At 42.2% G+C, this 19,798-nt stretch overlaps 2 protein-coding genes across 5 annotated transcripts in view; both read left to right on the top strand.

Annotated features, from left to right (window-relative positions):
• Nucleotides 1-19,798, top strand: part of NOSTRIN (nitric oxide synthase trafficking) — a 60,357-nt gene that overhangs the window by 16,130 nt on the left and 24,429 nt on the right. For all 4 annotated transcript variants that reach the window (XM_081241806.1, XM_081241805.1, XM_081241807.1 and 1 more), the window contains 5 exons: nucleotides 2,919-3,002; nucleotides 5,696-5,758; nucleotides 5,957-6,038; nucleotides 12,339-12,401; nucleotides 15,412-15,510. In XM_081241806.1, coding sequence (XP_081097932.1) covers nucleotides 2,919-3,002; nucleotides 5,696-5,758; nucleotides 5,957-6,038; nucleotides 12,339-12,401; nucleotides 15,412-15,510 — 391 coding nt within the window. The remainder of the gene's footprint in view (nucleotides 1-2,918; nucleotides 3,003-5,695; nucleotides 5,759-5,956; nucleotides 6,039-12,338; nucleotides 12,402-15,411; nucleotides 15,511-19,798) is intronic.
• LOC308621800 (cullin-4A-like) lies at nucleotides 6,576-10,256 on the top strand. The gene is given in 4 exon segments (XM_081242539.1): nucleotides 6,576-7,075; nucleotides 7,079-7,520; nucleotides 7,523-8,298; nucleotides 8,302-10,256. Coding segments are annotated over 4 exon segments (2,286 nt in total). The 5' UTR covers nucleotides 6,576-6,592; the 3' UTR covers nucleotides 8,887-10,256.

The following is a 19,798-nucleotide window of genomic DNA, read 5'->3' as shown; positions in this document are numbered from 1 at the left end:
TGGGAAGCCATTCAGGATTGTTCTAGAGCTGATGGATGAGAAAAATGTGCATTCTTTCCCCCGCTTCTCCCCATCTCTGTATATTTCTGAATGTTTAGAGATCCTTTTGGATACATACTCATAATAACATTAGAAAAATTAATATTTATTAAGAAATTTTTGGTACCCAGCACTAGCTGAGCACGACAAATGCATCATCATATTTAATGTTCTGTGTGCTGCTTCCAAGCAAGAATGGAATGTTGGAAAGGAAAGTCCTAAGGAATCCTCTGGTTAAAGATGGATTAGGAGAGCGTTTAATGAGTCTAGCTATTGCAAGTGCTAGAAAGCTGACATCAGAGCTGAGCACACCTCAAACTTGTGGGACTGAATTTAAATAGTTCAGCAGTTTAAAGTTTTCAAAAGTGGTGAAATGAGAACAGACTTGTAGTGGAGACTGGTTAAAAATTCTAACCAAGACCTGATGGGAAGTCCATTCATTCATTCATTCATTCAAGAAATACATGCTGAGCACCAATAACATGGCAAGCACTGTTCTAGGCCTCGGGATATAGCAATGAGCAACACAAAATCTTTACTCTTATGGAGCTTACACTCTAGGGGTATTCATAGAAGCACAGTAAAAAATTATGTGATGTAAGATAGTGATAAATGCTAGGGCATAAATAAAGCTGTAGGGAGATAGTGACAAGAATGCTCTTTTCGATAGGGTAGCCTCTGAGGTGGTGATGTTTGAACAAGACTTGTTGGGGTTGACATGAAGAAGAATGCCATGGGGTTATGTAGCAGAAGGAATACATGGCAGAGGCCACAGCAAGTGCAAAGGCCCTAAAGCAGGATGACATTTGGCCACTATGCAAGAGTACCGTGAACAAGGGGATGACAAGTAGGAGGGGAAATCAGAGAGGGAGCCAGGGCTCAGGTTGTGCGAATCAATAAAAATCATTTCAGTCTTTGAGCCCCTGTTGGGTTTGGGCGATTACCACATTTTAAAAATTAATTTTAATTTTTTTAAATTAAAAATTTTTAATTTTAAAAAATTAAATTAAATTTTAATTATTAATTTAATTTAAAAATTTAATTTAATTTTTTATTTAAATTTTTTTAAAATTTATTTTTTAATTATCATAAACCCCCTTGAGGTAAGTCTGATTAATTCATTTTAATGTTGCCCAAAGCCACCCTACTGAGCCGTAGCATTCTCTTGGGATTCTAGAGCATCCAAGTTCATTAAGGGTGGCGGTCTCTCCCAGCTTGCTGCTGACCAGGATTTTCTCTCTCCATCAATCACCACATATTCCTAGAGCAGAAAAATCTTTTTTAAAACATTATGAGATATTTCTTTACCATCTTCATTATTTAAAAATATTTGCCCTAACCTTTTCTTATACTTGGCCAAGGCCTGATGCCAAATGGGTATTTTCTGCACCTAGGCCTTAACATGCATCCTACAATGGTTTTCTTTCTTTTAAAAGGTGCTAAAAATAACTTGGAGCACAGCTGTACTAAAGAGGAAAAATGAAGCGAAACTTAGCGATAGATCCATAGCCCATGATCTCTGGGTTCCATTCATAAAAGAGGTCTTTCCTTTTTTGGTCTATAACACTGAGTCTAATTTATGTAAAAACATCCAAGGATTAAGTTAATTACTGGAGAGTCCTGGGATTGTTCCCCAAATGAAATGGAGTCACAAATAATTCTAATGATGTTTTATAATAAAAGTAGAATTAAAAGACTGAAAAATATGCAACAAAGACTCTTTGGTCCATATTAAGATGAAAAAAGTAGCATAAATTGAACTTAATATCCTACATTTTTATTATTTTCATTGAAAAGTGAAATGAATAAAACTGTGTCTTCATTTTAGCTATAGATGGGCCTAAATTAGCACATGGAAAAATCAGCTTAAGATAAGAGTGACTCAATCCATCCAAAGAACCAAGTTTTCTTTGGGAGGGTATGCCCAGATTCCCTACTGAGTCTTGTCCTGCATGGAAAGTAATGGGAATTCATTTTCTAAATCTCGTGCTGGCCCATTAGAAAGTTTCTGTTTGGTTAATTCCACCATAATGTATTATTGTATTGCCAGCTATTATAATCTAGAGCTAGTCTGATGGTGCTGGTGTCTCAGGATGAGTAGGAAAGTAGCTGGATTAGTTTGCTAGGACTGCCATAACAAGGTACTATAGACTGGGTTACTTAACTTACACAGTCTCTTACTGTAGCTTAAACTACAAAAACATATTGTCTCACATTCCTGGAGGCTGGAAGTCTGAGATCAATGTGTTTGGTCAGGTTGGTTCCTTCAGAGAGCTGTGAGGGGGAATCTATTCCATGTCTCTCTCCTAGTTTCTGGTGGTCTGCTGACAATTAACCTTCGGCATCCCTTAGCTTATAATCCATCGTCCCAATCTCTGCCCCTTTACCTTCACACAGCATTCTCCGTGTGTGTGTGTGTGTGTGTGTGTGTGTGTGTGTGTGACTGTGCCCAAATTTCTCCCTTTCATAAGGACACATCCATACTGAGTTCTAGCCAATCCTAGTGACTGCATCTGAACTTGATTATTTGCAAAGACCCTATTTCCAAATAAGGCCACATTCACAGACAGCAGGGTTAGGACTTAAGCACCTTTGTGGGGGAATACAGTTCAACCCATAACACTAGTGTACAAGAAAGTTAAATGAAAACTTCTCTCCTTTTGTAGGATTCTTTTGGATATCCTTAAAGATTACACCGAGGACAGGAGAATCCTTATAGTAGACAAATCATCTCTTTATTCATTGCATTATCAGCCTGAGTCCTCCTTCATATATTTGTGTGTGTCTCTCTGTGTGTGTGTGTGTGTGTGTGTGTGTGTGTGGTTTTGCTTGATTTCCAGCCATTGTATCCTATCTAACAACTATCCGTTTGCTAACAGGGCAAATTTGGAGATCAGTTATGCCAAAGGACTTCAGAAACTGGCCACCAAACTGAGCAAAACATTACAGAGCACAAAGAAAAAGTAAGTATATGGAAGAGATAAGGCAAAATCACTCTTAAAAGTAATAAAAAGCGACATATGTTCAATTCCAGCTTCCTCATATAAATGTGGCAAGTCCAGAGCATCAAGCATGGCTTCCAGTTCTTGGGCTCTTACTGTGTGCCAGACACTGTGTTAAATGCTTTCATAGATACTCTACATTTAATCCTCACGACAATCTCTGAGAAGTCTTTTTATGATCTCTATTTACAAACAAGGACTTGAGGCTTGGAGAGTTTAAGAACCTTGCCTGGTCACACAGATAATGAATTTCAGAGCTGGGTTCATCCTGTGTCTTTTTGACTCCTAAGCTCATATTCATAAAAGGCCTTGGTGAGGTTATTAACTTGGGAAGCAGTGTTGTTAAGTCGGAAGCTCTTGAAATCAGGAAGTGTGAATCCTGCTTTATCTCAAATTTATGACCTTCAACAAGCAACCTGGCCTCCCTTGATTTCCTCCTCTGTTATATGGAGTAACAAGATGTGCTCCATTGTGTATATGTGTATGTGTGTGTGTGTGTGTGTGTGTATCAGGGGGTGCATATTAAACGAGGTAATATATGTAAAGATATTGGCACATCAGATGCTGAAAAAATGTTGGTTCACATTTTTTTCAATTCAGTTGAGAATGAAGTCAATTACTTCTCTTCAGGGAGAGAAAAAAGGTATTAGTATTCTAAAAATGGTCCATTAGTGATAATTTCTTACAAAGATTTTTGACTAATGCTAGCAGATGCCACCCAATGGCAGTGCCATTGCAAAGACCCCTTCTGATGGTAAAAGAAAGAGGGAAAGAAAAAAGGAAGGCTTCTGGAGCCCACATTCCTGCTCCCTAGGCATCATCCATAACAGCAAATAATGGCTTTGAAATTGCTCTGACTTTGAGCTTGATTTTTAGGATGGTATTTTAGAAGCCTGCAAAGGAACCAGTAGAGCACAGTGGTTGAGTGTAAATAGACTTTATTTAGACTACCCATGTTTAAATTCTGGCTCTACCTCTTACCAAGTAGGTAAATTAGGACAATTTATTTTACCTCTCATTGTGTATTTAAAATGGAAATAAAACACATCTCATATAACTCCTGTGAGTAGTAAATGAAATAATACAAGAAATGTGTTTAATACCTGGCTGGAGCCAAAGCTCCCTAAGTGTTTATTATGATTTTAGTTTTGATTACCTTCTAAAGGATGAGAGGTGTAGGTGTAGGGGTGTGTGTCTTATTGTGTGGCAACCCTAGAATCCAGCATGGTGCTCCCAAGGAGTTGGCATGAACAGAATGCTTGGTTAACCAGGGTTAGTACAACAATATTTAATAATAAGCATTAACTGAACTTTTATCTATACCCAAATCTGTTAGGTACTTGTATAATAACTCAAATTATTTCTCTTCTAAAAGACCAGTTAAGTGAGGATCAGCGAAATCAAGTGATTCTTCCAAGGTCATGCAGGAAACAAAGGGGAGCTTGTGGATTCAGACACAGAACCTCTGAGGCCAACGCCTTCTCCTTCCTGCTCTGCCGCCCAGCTCCTCCCAGGGGCAAATGTCAGATTCTCTTCCCGAAAGTGTGCTTGGGTTTCTTTTAAAAAAAGCCAACTCTATTGAGATTTAGTTTACATGCAATAAGATGCACCCATTTTAAGTATAAGGTTTGATTGATTTTGACATATGTATACACCATATATCCACCACCAAAATCAAAATATACCTATTTTCATCACCAAAAGACTCCTCATACCTGTCTACAATCCTTCCCCCAACACAGTCCCAAGGAAACACTGATCTGCTTTTTTTCAATCTAGATTATTTTGTCTTTTCTGGACTTGCCTATAATTGGAAGCATACAGTGGGTACTCTCTTATGCCTGGCTTTGTGCCTGGCTTTGGATACACAGAAAATCTGACATCCTTTGATCTAGTCCTCCCATTCTCTGGCTGCCAGGTGCAGCCTAAGTCATGTGGAGGCAAACCTCTGCACCATCTTGCTCTCAGTATGGGTGCTGGTCTGTCCCTTTCCTTCCATCAAAGTCTACACTGGCTCTGTCCCTAAGGTCTACTGATACAATGGACTTCCTGTTTGAAGGCCAACTATATGTAGGAGGAAAATAGAGTCATATTTCCTAATTCTCCCTTTGTGCTGCTAGGGTCAGGGCAGAGTTACCCTTTTGTTAAATTGAGATAGTACTCACAAGACAGTAGAACATCTGAGTGTTTGTCCTAAAGGCCCGCAGGGAACAGGACCTAGACCCCAACCCCAAGAGCAGCACGCAGGACATGACCAGGGCTCTGGAGTCCTCCATAACTTCACTTTTCTGAGCCTCCGTTTATTCATCTGTGAAATGAAGAGCCTGAAAAGATTGTCTTTAAGGGTAGCATACTCTCTCCTGCCTGTTCTAAGTGGCTTCTCACCCTTGGCTACTTTATTTCCCTGATTTTCTACAGACATGAAATGAAAAATGGAAATCAGGATGAAAAATGATTGGGAAAAAAACGCAGTTTATGTAATGACAATAGTGCAAATTAAATATGTTGGCAGAATTTAATCCCATGGAGAAACTGAAATAGGATTAGGGATATGAGTGCAATTGCTGAATGCAATGGCTCAGACATGATGCTTTATTTCTCAGACTCCTGGGAAAATGACACCCACACTTGTGCTCCCTTGTTTTTGCCTCCAGCTGTGTTGTCAGTGCCTGGGCCTGGGTCTCGGAGGGCATGAAGTCGGCAGCGGACCTGCATCAGTGAGTACACACACTGGCCTTGCTCTAGCCCTAAAGGAAGTCATAAATATTTAAAGTGGGTATGCTACAAATACTCCACTGCAAACTTGCACTGAGTAGATATGCCTAACACACCATTTTACTTCCCCAGAAAATAATTCGGAAAGTAGATATAAATCCTAATACTAGGCTTGTGTGTCTTTCATGTTCTATTTCCAGAAAACTTGGCAAAGCAATTGAGTTGGAAGCAGTAAAACCAGCTCATCAAGTCCTGAGTGCACATGAAAAGAAGAGAAAATCAGTGAGTCAAAATCTTTCTTTTCTCCCTGTTAAAGCAAGATTTCTGTCTTTGGCTCAAGAAATAAAAGGTGATCTAAAGGTGCTCCTACGTTTCAGGAATTTACCATAAAAATAAACACAAACCAAAAGATTTATGTACGAGGATGTTTGTTAAAGCATTGTTGGCGAGCCCCGGGCCGGCATGGCGGCGCGCCCGGGCTGAAGAAGGTCGGGGGCTGCGCTGCGACTCCCTGCCCCCCACACGAGGCCGCCTCCTCGGCGCCCCGCCGGGCCCTCGACTGTTGCGGGTTCCACACGGACCGCGGCGGACGCGGATTGCGGCGCCCGCGAGCTCGGGGCTGGGTCGGGTCGGGGTCTGGCGCGCTCCCGAGGCCTGCGGCACCGGGTCTGGTCGGGCCGGGTTGGGCGGCGACTGGGCCGGGCCAGGCGGGGCTGAGGGAGCGCAGCGGAGGGAGGGCGAGGCCGGGCGGCGGAGACCGAGGCCGAGACCGAGGCCGAGGCCAAGGCCGAGGCGGAGGCCGGGCGGGCGGCGGGCGGGGCGCTGCGGCCGCGGCCATGGCCGACGAGACCCCTCGGAAGGGCAGCTTCTCGGCGCTTGTTGGACACACCAACGGCCTCACCAAGCCCGCGTCTCTCGCCGCGGCCGCCGTCACCTCCAAGCCCGGGGCCGCCGGCGGCTCCAAGAAACTCGTAATCAAGAATTTCCGAGACAGACCTAAATTGCCTGATAACTACACTCAGGACACCTGGCAGAAACTTCATGAAGCAGTGAAAGCCATACAGAGTAGTACCTCCATCAGATATAACCTGGAAGAGCTCTACCAGGCTGTTGAAAACCTTTGTTCTCACAAAGTCTCCCCAGTGCTGTACCAGCAGCTGCGCCAGGTCTGTGAAGGCCACGTCCAAGCACAAATCCTTCAGTTTAGAGAAGACTCGCTAGATAGTGTTTTATTTTTAAAGAAGATTAACACATGCTGGCAGGATCACTGCAGACAAATGATCATGATCAGAAGTATCTTCCTGTTTCTGGATCGTACTTAGGTGCTTCAGAATTCCATGCTTCCTTCCATCTGGGATATGGGATTAGAACTATTTAGAAACCATATGATTAGCGATAAAATGGTTCAGACAAAGACCATCGATGGCATCCTGCTTCTGATCAAGCGGGAGCGGAGCGGGGAGGCCGTGGACTGGAGCCTGCTGCGGGGCCTGCTGGGCATGCTGGGCATGCTGTCCGACCTCCAGGTGTATAAAGATTCATTTGAACTGAAATTTTTGGAAGAAACTAATTGTTTATATGCTGCAGAAGGCCAAAGGTTAATGCAAGAAAGAGAGGTTCCGGAGTACCTGAACCATGTGAGTAAGCACCTGGGGGAGGAGGGTGACCGCGTGATCACGTATCTAGACCACAGCACACAGAAACCACTGATTGCCTGTGTGGAGGAGCAGCTGTTAGGAGAACATTTAACAGCGATTCTGCAGAAAGCGTGGACCACCTGTTGGATGAGAACAGAGTGCCCGACCTCACTCAGATGTACCAGCTGTTCAGCCGCGTGCGGGGCGGCCAGCAGGCACTGCTGCAGCACTGGAGCGAGTACATCAAGACTTTTGGGACAACGATCGTTATCAATCCTGAAAAAGATAAAGATATGGTGCAGGACCTGCTGGATTTCAAGGACCGAGTGGACCACGTGATAGAAGTGTGCTTCCAGAGGAACGAGAAGTTCATCAACCTGATGAAGGAGTCCTTCGAATCGTTCATCAACAAGAGGCCAAACAAACCTGCAGAGCTGATTGCAAAGCACGTTGATTCAAAATTGAGAGCAGGTAATAAGGAAGCAACGGACGAGGAGCTGGAGAGGATCCTGGACAAGATCATGATCCTATTCCGGTTCATTCACGGTAAAGATGTCTTTGAAGCATTTTATAAGAAAGATTTGGCAAAAAGACTCCTTGTTGGAAAAAGTGCCTCCGTTGATGCTGAAAAGTCTGTGCTGTCGAAGCTGAAGCACGAGTGTGGGGCTGCGTTCACCAGCAAGTTGGAAGGCATGTTCAAGGACATGGAGCTCTCTAAGGACATCATGGTTCATTTCAAGCAGTATATACAGAATCAAAGTGACCCGGGCTCTATAGACCTGACAGTGAACATACTTACGATGGGATACTGGCTGACGTACACCCCCATGGAAGTACATCTAACTCCAGAGATGATTAAACTTCAGGAAGTATTCAAGACGTTTTATCTTGGAAAGCACAGTGGTTGAAAGCTTCAGTGGCAAACTACACTGGGTCACGCCGTGTTGAAAGCAGAGTTTAAAGAGGGAAAGAAGGAGTTCCAGGTGTTGCTGTTCCAGACGCTGGTGCTTCTCATGTTCAATGAAGGGAACGGATTGAGCTTTGAGGACATAAAGATGGCCACTGGGATAGAGGACAGCGAGCTGCGGAGGACGTTGCAGTCCCTGGCCTGCGGGAAAGCGTGCGTCCTGATCAAAAGTCCCAAAGGAAGGGAGGTCGAAGACGGAGACAGATTCATCTTCAACGGAGAATTCAAGCACAAGTTGTTCCGGATCAAGATCAATCAAATTCAGATGAAGGAAACCGTTGAAGAGCAGGTCAGCACCACAGAGCGCGTGTTCCAGGACCGGCAGTACCAGATCGACGCCGCCATCGTCAGGATAATGAAGATGAGAAAGACGCTGGGCCACAACCTGCTCGTTTCCGAATTGTATAATCAGCTGAAGTTTCCCGTCAAGCCTGGAGATTTGAAAAAGAGAATCGAATCTCTCATAGACAGAGACTACATGGAGAGAGACCAGGACAGCCCCAACCAGTACCGCTACATGGCCTGAGGCTCGCGGCGGCTCCTCCCATGAGACACTAGAATGTATCTTTAGGGCAGAAACACTTCTGTGCTGTTTCCAGGACTTTCTGGTACTTAGCAGCATGGCTGCTTTGGGACTAGCAGGAAAGAGGGGATCCTTGGATCCTCCTTCACAGGCTCAAGGATTTGCAAATGGCTTGTGTACCTTCCCTCCAGTTCTTCCTCCTGTTCTTTTAGGCGTTTGGGTGGTTCCGTGGCTCTGCAGAGTGACTCTGAGGTCGGACAAGCAGATGCTGGTTTCTTAAAAGAGGCTCCTTTGTAAGCGGTGTTCTCGTGGCAGAAGCTGGTGTTCAGGGTGTGTGTGTGAGACCCTCCGTGCTGCCCTTCTGAGCTGCAGGGACACAAGCTCTTAGACCCCAAACAAGAACCTTACTGGTGAACATTAGGGAGAAACAGTCATTCTTAAAGCTGGCTGGTCGGTTATGCAGCCTGGATAGTAGCATCTGTTCCCGGTCTTTCAACAAGTGTTAACCTCTGAGGAGTGGCTTTCAGGATGGGGCTCCTTGGCGAGACCTCTGATGCACCAGGAGGACAGCACGTCCGACGTGTGTGACGCCGCGAGCCCATGGGCGCCTTCACTTTACTTCCACTGCGTCCCTTGTGGATTTTCTGTTTGAGGGTTTAGAGGGGGGCAGTGTGTGTGTGTGTTTGCTGTTCTAAGATTGAGTCTAGCAGCCCCGTTCTCTGCATTGGGGAACTGCTGTTTGATTTTTTCTAATTGCGTTGTTTTTATGATTGCGACAGTAAAGTTTGGGTTTGTTTTCACGGCCTGGGCAGGGTGGCTGTCCTCTGCTGTAACTGCTGAAAAGGTTTCGGAGGAGACTTGACATTGTGAGCTGGGGTGACCTCGGTGGCACCTGCTTTCATGTTGTGTGCGCACAGCTGAGGCTGAGCAGCGGACGATGATGTTTGTGTGGTAACTAAAACAAAGATACTTTTCTGAGAACATTTAAAAGTGCTTTATATTTTACATAATAGCATGCTACATTTTGATTAAAAGCTACCAAAGGAATTTTGATCATGGTGTAAGTGTTGAAAGCAATATTTTCTGGAATATACCAACTTTATATAATTTGATTTTTGTGCTAAATTATTAAAAGATTCTCCCTTTTTGAAACATGTGTGTTTAAAATATGCTATCTTAGGGGTTTCCATGTGAAAATCCTCTTTAAGTATCGGCCTTATTTCTATATTTGTAAATTTTCATTTGTGAGTTCAGTAACAGGTGGTCGGTAATAAGAGACCAGATAGATTCTACTTCTTAGACTTTACGTTCATTATCTCTTGATTGTTGACATTGTAATTTAATGTAGACTTACCCTAAATAAAATTACTTTAATGGGCCTTAAAGAAAAAAAAAATAAAGCATTGTTTATAGTAGTGAAAAAATGGAAACTTCTTCATCATCCAAAAATAAATTACAATGAATTCAAGCAATGGAATACTATGCAACCATTAAAAATCTTATTGCAGCAGAATTTAATGACATGGGGATGTAATGCTAAATTAAAAAACAAGATGAGAAAATCTAACAATATAACTGCAATTTTATAAAATAAATGTGTGAATATATGCATAGAAAAAAACCTGGAAGCACCTCCCCAGAATGTTGATAAGAATTATCTCTAGATAGTGGAATTAGAGGCTATTTTTATTTCATTTGTTTGTACCTTTTTGTATTTACATTGTTTTACACTGAATAGTTACACCATTTGTAAATAGAATTATAAACGCAATTTTTAAAAGGAAATGCTTCTCTATACTTATGACCTTGGAATTAGGTAAAAGAAATACTAGGTATAATCATCAAATAGCCTTAAAATTGAAGAAAAATAACTAAACAATTCTTTCAGGGCACCTGGTCCTCTTGCATGGCGTATTCTCTGGTCTGTCTGTGTACTTTTCCTTCCAGAACAATTTCATTTGTGTTCTGTTTTCATTTGCGTGTAATACAGTCAGAAAGCACTTTAAAATATATTTTCAGGCAACATGAAGAGGTATTTAATAAACACTGCTTAGCTCTGATAGGGATGGGGTCATGGTCATTATCTGTGTCAATGACAGCTACAGGTGAGAAGTTCAGAGCAGTAATAGGAGGTATTTGAGAAGGGCAGGGGCAGTGGCTAAGGGGAGTTTCAAGTGATCACAGCCAGATAAAGCAGGTCTTAAAGGTGGTAAGTCCATAGGATGAGGGGATTTGTGAAAGCCCTGATGGAAGAGAAATGATACCAAAAAATTTTTATTCAAACGTATGAAACTGAGTCAGGAAATGGAATAGATGTTTGGTGGGCATCCATGTCTTTTTACCAGAATGGATGTTCTCCTTAGGGCTAGGGTGATGGGGGAAGTTTACAGGAATTACTAGAAAGTAATATAATCTTCTGCCTTTGCAAACCAACTTAATAAAAGCCAAACACTAGTCTATGCTTCATTAATTACAAAATATTTTCATAACACATAATAATATGATAATCACTAGAATTTCCTTAGTACTTACTAAATTAGGCACAGTGCTATGATCAGTGCTTTAGATAATTAATGTCATGGTCGCCTGAGAATGCTGGTCCAGTTTATAATCTTCTTTTCAGCATTTGCCCCTCTCTGTTGCACCCCTATCACCCTGCCACATTTTCTCACAAAAAAGTCGAATTTTTTAAAGTGAACTTGTTCCATATTTCAGCAACATAGAGTCAAAAGTGACATAGTGCATAAAATTATTTTAATTGTATTTGTTGTGCTAAACCACATATTCCAAATCTAATGAACTGAAAAAGAAAAAAGTACAGTGTTGCTAGATCTCAGAGTGGTTGAGTAATGGCTGATCTGTGGGTTTTGAAGAAAGGTCTATGGTTCAGGAGAAAAGATTCTGCACTAACTTAAGTCTGATCTCCTCAGGAGGTTACCTAGTTCCATTTTCATCATTTACTGCCCCATTGGCTATTTTAAAGTAGGAGAAAAAGTTAATTATGATTAAGAATTCAATCTCTTTGAAATTAAAGCAATATTCACTTTAGAGGCAATAAGACAGTAAAATTAGCACTGCTAGGACTTATACTGACTCTCACGGTATTAAAATTTGGGCCACATGGAATAATGCTGAAGAGGAAGTAATGGGACTGGAAGTGATACCAAACTATGCAAGATCCTCCTCCACACAGATTGTACCCATTTATATTGTTTCTACAGAGTTATATATTAAAAATAATTATCTTACCAAATGCATTCAGGGTAAATCTTGTGAAGAGATTCTTGACCTGAGGAAAAGAGAGTTGACTACTTTTCTCAGGAAATATGTCCTCTATAGGATTTTTATATTCCACTTAATTGTGCTACTAATTGTACCAGAATTAATAAGCCAGCACTGTGACTCAACAAGAAGACAGCAAAAAAAATTTTTTTTTCTTTTTTTCCCTTCGACAGCTTGATAATGAAGTTGAAAAGACAGCAAATCTTGTCATTAGCAACTGGAATCATCAAATTAAGGCAAGTATACACAAATATCATTTGTGTAAACCCAATTTTCAGGATTGAAGCTTTTGGCTTTTGTACAAATGTGATCGTGTGTTTTAGTGTCAGTATTTCTAAGTGCTAACTGAAAAGCAAAATGTTTCCTCGTCTGGGTTATTATATAGATATATCTTTCAACTAAATCAATAGAGGAGCAGAACTCTAAAAATGACTTTTATTTATAGCTAACATGTGGTGTTTATTGTATGTCAAGTGCTATATATTTATGTGTTAAATCATCACAAAAGCCAACCAATGTGGTATATGACCTTGTGCTGTCCCATTTTATAGATGGATGGGGAAGCAGAGACACAGAGGTTAATAATTGCTTAATGTTACAAAGCTGGTTAATGGTTGAACCAAGAATTATTCCAAGTCACTGGGCTCCAAGGTAACTGCCCTTAAGCATTACCTACACTGACTGCCTCTCTGTATAATTTGAAACTTAGGGCAAGATATGAATACTGAGTTTTGGTTTTATCTTTTATAAGGGCATTTGTGATCTCTGTCTCACCAGTGAGAGGAGCACAGTGACGGGTGGGTAAAGATGTGTAAAGGGGGATGCCTGTATTGGTTTCACAAGTATGTACGGCCCACTCCTTGTGCACCACACTGCACTAAGATATGGTTCTTGTTTCCATGTAATTTAAAATTTAGTTGGCTAGATAACATGTGTGCAGGAAAGAGTGGATGACTTCTAAGGAGAGGAATTATGATCTGGTGTGAGAATTTAGAGCATATCATTACAGGGTCTTAAACAGAGATAATCACAGATGGTGCCTATATATATATGATTATTCTAGAACAATCCAGGTTAGGAGGAATTCATTTCGAGTAGGAAGGACTAGAAGCCAGTGGAGAGGGAATCTGCTCGGAAAACCCAATGATTCCCTTTGAGGGGACTTGTGCTACCAAAGTTGAAATTCTCTTTTTCATCCCCAAAGGGTTGGTGCCCAAAGAGAACTTTCTTTCCCAAGTAGATGGCCATGAGTGCAAAATAAGTGGAGACACCCTTAGAAACAGGCGGCCACATCTCAGCCCTCAGTGTTGCCTCTGAAGCTCCTGCTGGAACCAAGGACCCCATAAGACAAGGACTTTAATCAGAAATGTTTGAGATAAATGAATTTGTATGACCACAATAACAGTCCTGGTAAAGGGATGTTCACAAGAATCACTTTTATAGTGAATATTTAAAGGTCCCATAAACAAGAGTCCAGTCGTTTGTTTTCAGTTTTGCTCTTGATTTTATGAGCTTTCTTAAACAGAATTTGTTTTTAAAAATACATTCTGTAGGGCTTCCCTGGTGGCGCAGTGGTTGAGAGTCCACCTGCCGATGCAGGGGACACGGGGTCGTGCCCCGGTCCGGGAAGATCCCACATGCCGCGGAGCGGCTGGGCCCGTGAGCCATGGCCGCTGAGCCTGCATGTCCGGAGCCTGTGCTCCGCAATGGGAGAGGCCACAATAGTGAGAGGCCCGCGTATCGCAAAGAAAAAAAAAATTCTGTAAATATTCAGCTTTCACAGGAAATGCAATACAATGGACCAAAAGAGAAACTATGCTCAGTAACTGCCACTGCTTTCAGGAACAAAAAAAAAAATCTTTTTTTATTTCCCAGTTTCCATCAAGTAATTTTTCTAAATAGAATGATTTTATTTTTTATGAAGATTGACAGAGAAATTAGAGAACATAAAATGCTTGCACTATAATAGTTTTCTCTCCAGTTACAATTCAAGGGATTCAGCATGTCAGTAATGAGGTGTAGTCTGTTGTTTTTTTTTTTTTTTTTTTTGCGGTACGCAGGCCTCTCACTGTTGTGGCCTCTCCCGCTGCAGAGCACAGGCTCCGGACACGCAGGCTCAGCGGCCATGGCTCACAGGCCCAGCCGCTCCACGGCATGTGGGATCTTTCCAGACCGGGGCACAAACCCGTGTCCCCTGCACTGGCAGGCGGACCCGCAACCACTGCACCACCAGGGAAGCCCGGTGTAGTCTGTTTTGGAGACTCAAATGAAGAGCCTTAAAGAACCAAATGCTCTTGGCTCCTACTCTCATTTATCAGCAGGCATGTGACCGACGGAAGGTGGAGGGGAGAGTCTCTGAGCTTCTTGTTCCTTGAATTCCACTTTGTAGAGGTTTCATATGTTTAGAGACCTTCAGAAGGCTTTGCCTCTGACTTCTTAGGGAAAGAGAGACCTGGACTTTTCCATTCATTGTCTGGTTTTACAGTCATTGCAACTTGAGGTGAAAAACCATACCATCTTTCAATCAACCCAGTTCCTGAATAGGCTAAATCCAACTCAAACCAAATTCTGTTGATTTTATCTCTGGAGCATCCTGTTCTGCCAAGCTGGGACTGTATAGGCAATGACGGATCACCCACATCATAACCCAGGCCAAGGCTGGAGGCATCAACAGAGTAGGGGACTTTGAATGCTGCTTCCTTCCTGACCCCTCCCTCCGCCTGCCCACCACAAATGCAGGGTAGTTCACAAGATGCCAGGCAGATGCCCAGCTCTCAAGCCCAGGCATCAGGGAGCAAAATTTTTCTTTTGCTCTAAGTTTTAAGAGAGCATCTTAAAATGACCTCAATTGTGGCCAAGCAGATTTAAAAGAATGATGCCAGCAGTCTTCCATGTTTGTTGTGATTTTTTTGGCAGGGGTACGGGGGGTGGTAAAGCCATTTCCTTCCATTATGCTAGCTAGAACAATGTTTTGGAAACTCGCAAGCCTTCGGTGATTTAACAAAATGTATAACCCTCTTGAATGAACTCAGTGTAATGAAAAAAATATACAGTGGTTCTCAGGGCAAAATGTTAGCCACTGTGATATTTTAGGCAGATTTTGAGGTGAGGGCAGAAATGAAGACCTAAAAATACACGATCATTCAAGCTAGCACATGAACGTGACTTGTTCCAGAACAGAAGAGTTTTTCTCTTGATGTCAGTTTCTGATCCTTTTTTGCTTTTTTTGTATGTTTTTGACTCTAGGCCAAGAAGAAATTGATGGTTAGTACCAAGAAGCATGAAGCGCTTTTCCATCTTGTAGAAAGCTCCAAGCAAATTACGACCGAGAAGGAGAAGCAGAAGGTAAACTCTCATGGCCGGCTGAGTGCATATGGCTTAGAAATGGATGGGCTTCCTGCCCTTAGCTATGAACACAGGAGAACTGGCTGATTCCCCCTCTGTGTGGGGTCTCTGCAGGGCTGTAGTGTGGCAGAATATGAGAAGGATCCTAAGTTATTCCTGGTCCCCATATATATATATATTTTTAAAGATCTTTTTAAAAAAATATTTATTTATTTTGGCTGCTCTGGGTCTTAGTTGTGGCACGCAGGATCTTCCTGTTGGCATGCGGGCTCGTAGTTGCGGCATGTGGGCTTCTTAGTTGTGGCATACAGACTCTTAGTTGCGGCATATGAACTCTTAGTTGTGGCATGTGAACTCTTAGTTGCTGTATGTATGCGGGATCTAGTTCCCTGACCAGGGATCGAACCCGGGCCCCCTGTATTGGGAGCTCAGAGTTTTTACCCACTGGACCACCAGGGAAGTCCCAGTCCCTATATATTTTTAAAAGGTATTATTGACGGATGACAAATTAAACCAGTAGTGTCCAATATTTTTGATAAGGAGCCCGATTAAACATCTCTCAGCTCACACCCCAAATAAGTAAAAAATATATACACATAGCATAATGTATTATATAATGTATTTTACCTATCTTGTATATTATATAGAATACTTTTTATATTAAACTAATGTATGAACATTATACAACATAAAAAAGTAGAAATATTTGAAGGATGTGGTAAAAATGAAATAATATTTTCAGTGATTAGCTAATCATGATGTCTTCATATAGTCATTAAGTGACATATACAGACAAAATATACATGTGGGGCAAGGCTCAGCCTTACTCATAGTAAATATAAATTTGTATTTCTAGTATGTCTTCTTGATAATGTCAATTTTTTGGTCAACTTCTCATCAGCTGTCACTAGATCATGCCAGATTTTGCCTTTTTTTTTTTTTTTTTTTTGCGGTACGTGGGCCTCTCACTGTTGTGGCCTCTCCTGTTGCAGAGCACAGGCTCCGGACGCGCAGGCTCAGCGGCCTTGGCTCACGGGCCCAGCCGCTCCGTGGCATGTGTGATCTTCCCGGACCGGGGCACAAACCCACGTCCTCTGCATCAGCAGGCGGACTCTCAACCACTGCACCACCAGGGAAGCCCAGTTTTTGGCTTTTCATGTGGGTGATGATGCACCTGTAATTGGGAGCAGGAGAAAGCGTCAGCTCTGGCGTTTTCCTGTGGCTTTCTTGTGCTTGCATTGTTTGTATTAACATCAATCTACAGCTTCGTAGCAGAAATTTTTTTAAGGCATGTGTTCATTTTGTGTGTGTTAACCTAATTAAAGTGGATAATAAATCTGTAAATCCATATGATCCAGACTCCTGCCGATGGGCACGTGTCCCAGGATGTTGAGAGTGACAGCATTTGCGGGACCCACATCAGCTTCTCATGTTATAAAATGCCCACTCTCCCTCCAGAACACTTCAGAATCCTCAACTATCCACACGTAGGCACCAATATCAATTCATATATTGAATAAGAGTAAGCTTGAACACTCTTTTTAGGCAAAAATGAACACAACTAATATTGGAGTATTAGAATATCTTGGACACCCCTTATGGTATGTGCCCCAGATTGGAAACCGTTGAAATAGTCAATATCTTCCCCCAGAGATGGAGTCCCCCTAAGGAAGTGCAGACAGCACCACTGCAACCCAAAACATTCTTAAAAGAAAAAGAGAATTGTCGTTGCCAAGTAACTCTATTATTTCATCTGAGGAAGCTATCAGCTGAATAACTTAAATTCATTGTTAGCAAGATATTACAAGGTTCTTGTGTCAATCTTCACAGTTTGAAATGATCATACAGTTACTGAATAATGAGACAGCTTCCGAAGAGGAGGCAAAACCAAAGTAAGTTAAAAACCTAAGCTCCAGGACCTCATTGTAGGCACTTGGAGCCCTCATTAGAAGCTATTCTTTATTGATGTCGAGGAATGACAAAGGCAAAAGCATGGGCAGCTAAGTGGTGAATTTTTGCTTCCTTCCCTCATTAGCAGCTTCCCTGGGAGGCGGAAGTTCATGATCCTCCCCTGCCCTCCTCCACCTGGTCCTGTCCACCATAGCCCTTGGCTGTCATTACATCACAGACCCCTACCATCGTCATCACTTTATCTGGTAGCTTTCTCTTTTTTAGTCCTAAAGCTAAACGCCTAAGGCGGCGTTCATATTTGCATCTCACAAAGACGTGCCCGTGATCTCCCACTTGAGCCGGGCTGGTTCGGTGCTGCTCAGCAATCCTTCCTGTTTTCCTGCTCAGCAATCCTTGTTCTCGCCAGAAGCTGATCTACACCTCCATTCTTCTCGTTCCTCCATCCTCACCACCCACCCTCAGCAGACCATCTTGCCTCCAGCGTTACAGAGTAAATAGAAGTCAGTAGAGCCACCTGCCTACTGAAGTCCTATGTGCAATGCGACAGGCCAATTCTTCATCCTGTGCTCTGATTCCCATCCCAGCCTCCTCTCAGAGGCCCTTCCCTGGACTATTCCCTTCTCTCCTGTATCTTAAGGATTGCTTCCCATCAGCCTTTTCAACTTCCCTCTATCTTGGGAGAGTAGGAAGGATCAGGGAGACACCCTTTGTCTCCCTGATATTCCTATTCCTGCTCCTCTCCAGATATCATCATCTCTTTCTTTTCACAATAAGATTTATTGAAAGGGTTATCTGTGCTCTGTCTCCACTTCCTCATCTCCCGTTCACTCCTCAAACCACCAGCCAAGCTTTCCCCACCAATTCGCTAGAAATGTTCTTGCCGTTGAATACGTGGTCCTTGTTGCTAAAGCTAATGGTGCTTTCCAGTTCTGACTTTATTTAACTTCTTGGAAGCATTAAGCATCATTGAGTTTCCCCTTCTAGCAGCATTCTCTTCTTTTAACTACAACGACATCTTACGCTTTTGGTTTTCCTTTCTGTCAATTTTTTCTTAAGCTCCTTTATGGACTTCCCTCGTTCTGCCTGAACTTTCTATATTGTTGTGCCTGATGATTTCTCTCCTGGGCCTCATTCTGTTTTATTCGGCATCATATTTCCAGTGTCCCACACAGTACTCTCAATATCAAGGGCTCAATACATAGCACATACTCAACAAATATACTCTCAAGGCTTTGGCTACCACGTCTCTGCTGACAATACCCAAATGTATATCTCCAGCCCAAACCAGTCTCTGAAATGCTCTGTGGCATCTCAAACTCAATATCCAAAATCGGAACCATCACTTCCCTCTACCAAAAATATTTTTTTATTCCTCTGTTTTTTATATATTTGAATATCACCATCTACCATATCTTCCCAATTCTAAGTCCTAAACCAAATACTTCCTGAATTTATCTACCTATATTTATCCCCGCTGCCACTACTCTCTCCCAGGCCACCATCATCACTGCTTGGGTTACTCCAACTGACAACTTGGTGTCTTGGCTTTCAGTGTTTCCTCTCCTTATCTATTCCCCATACACAAGCCAAGCTGACTTTTCTGGAACTCGAATCTGAGCATATTATTCTCCTTTAAAAAGCCTTCAAAGGTTTCCAGGTGACCTCAGGATAAAGCACAAACTCTTTTATGTGGCCCTCAAGACCCTCCCTGACTTGGCCCTTGCTTAACTTTTCAGCATATTCACTTGCTATTATTTCTCTCAAACTGTGTGCTCCAACCTCACCAAAAATCTTTTTTGGTATCATGTCATGCTATTTTGCCTCACCAATTCCTACTTTCATTTTAGGTTTATTCACACAGGGATCATTTCTGTTGAGTACCCACTCTGTGACACCTGAATACTTTTATCATCTTGGGATCTATCAAACAGGATAACAATGGCCTGTGTGTGTCCTTGACTAGAGAGGGAGCCTATCTCGTTCCTTTATCTATTCCCAGTGTCTAGTACATGACATGGTGTGGCAGTCAAGAAATGTTTGATGAATGAATTCATGAATAAATGAATCGATGTTTGTTCCAAGAGAAAGAAAAGAGGAAAGAAAAAGTATTTAATCTTTGACAAATTTTAGGAAAAGTTTCTGAGAAGTTCCTTAAATAAGAATATAAGAGTCTCTATTCTTCTTCTGTATCTGTTTGGGGTTATTTGCTGTGACAAATTTTAGGAAAAGTTTCTGAGAAGTTCCTTAAATAAGAATATAAGAGTCTCTATTCTTCTTCTGTATCTGTTTGGGGTTATTTGCTGTAAATTTGCTGAGCAGAAACTTCTAGTCAATAGCTATAGAGTGTAGGCTGATGAACGTGAGTGGTGAGGAGAAG

The sequence above is a fragment of the Mesoplodon bidens genome (assembly GCF_964165515.1).
Source record: "Mesoplodon bidens genome assembly, chromosome: 8".
Lineage (NCBI taxonomy): Eukaryota > Metazoa > Chordata > Mammalia > Artiodactyla > Ziphiidae > Mesoplodon > Mesoplodon bidens.
This window is presented reverse-complemented; position numbering and strand designations above follow the sequence as displayed.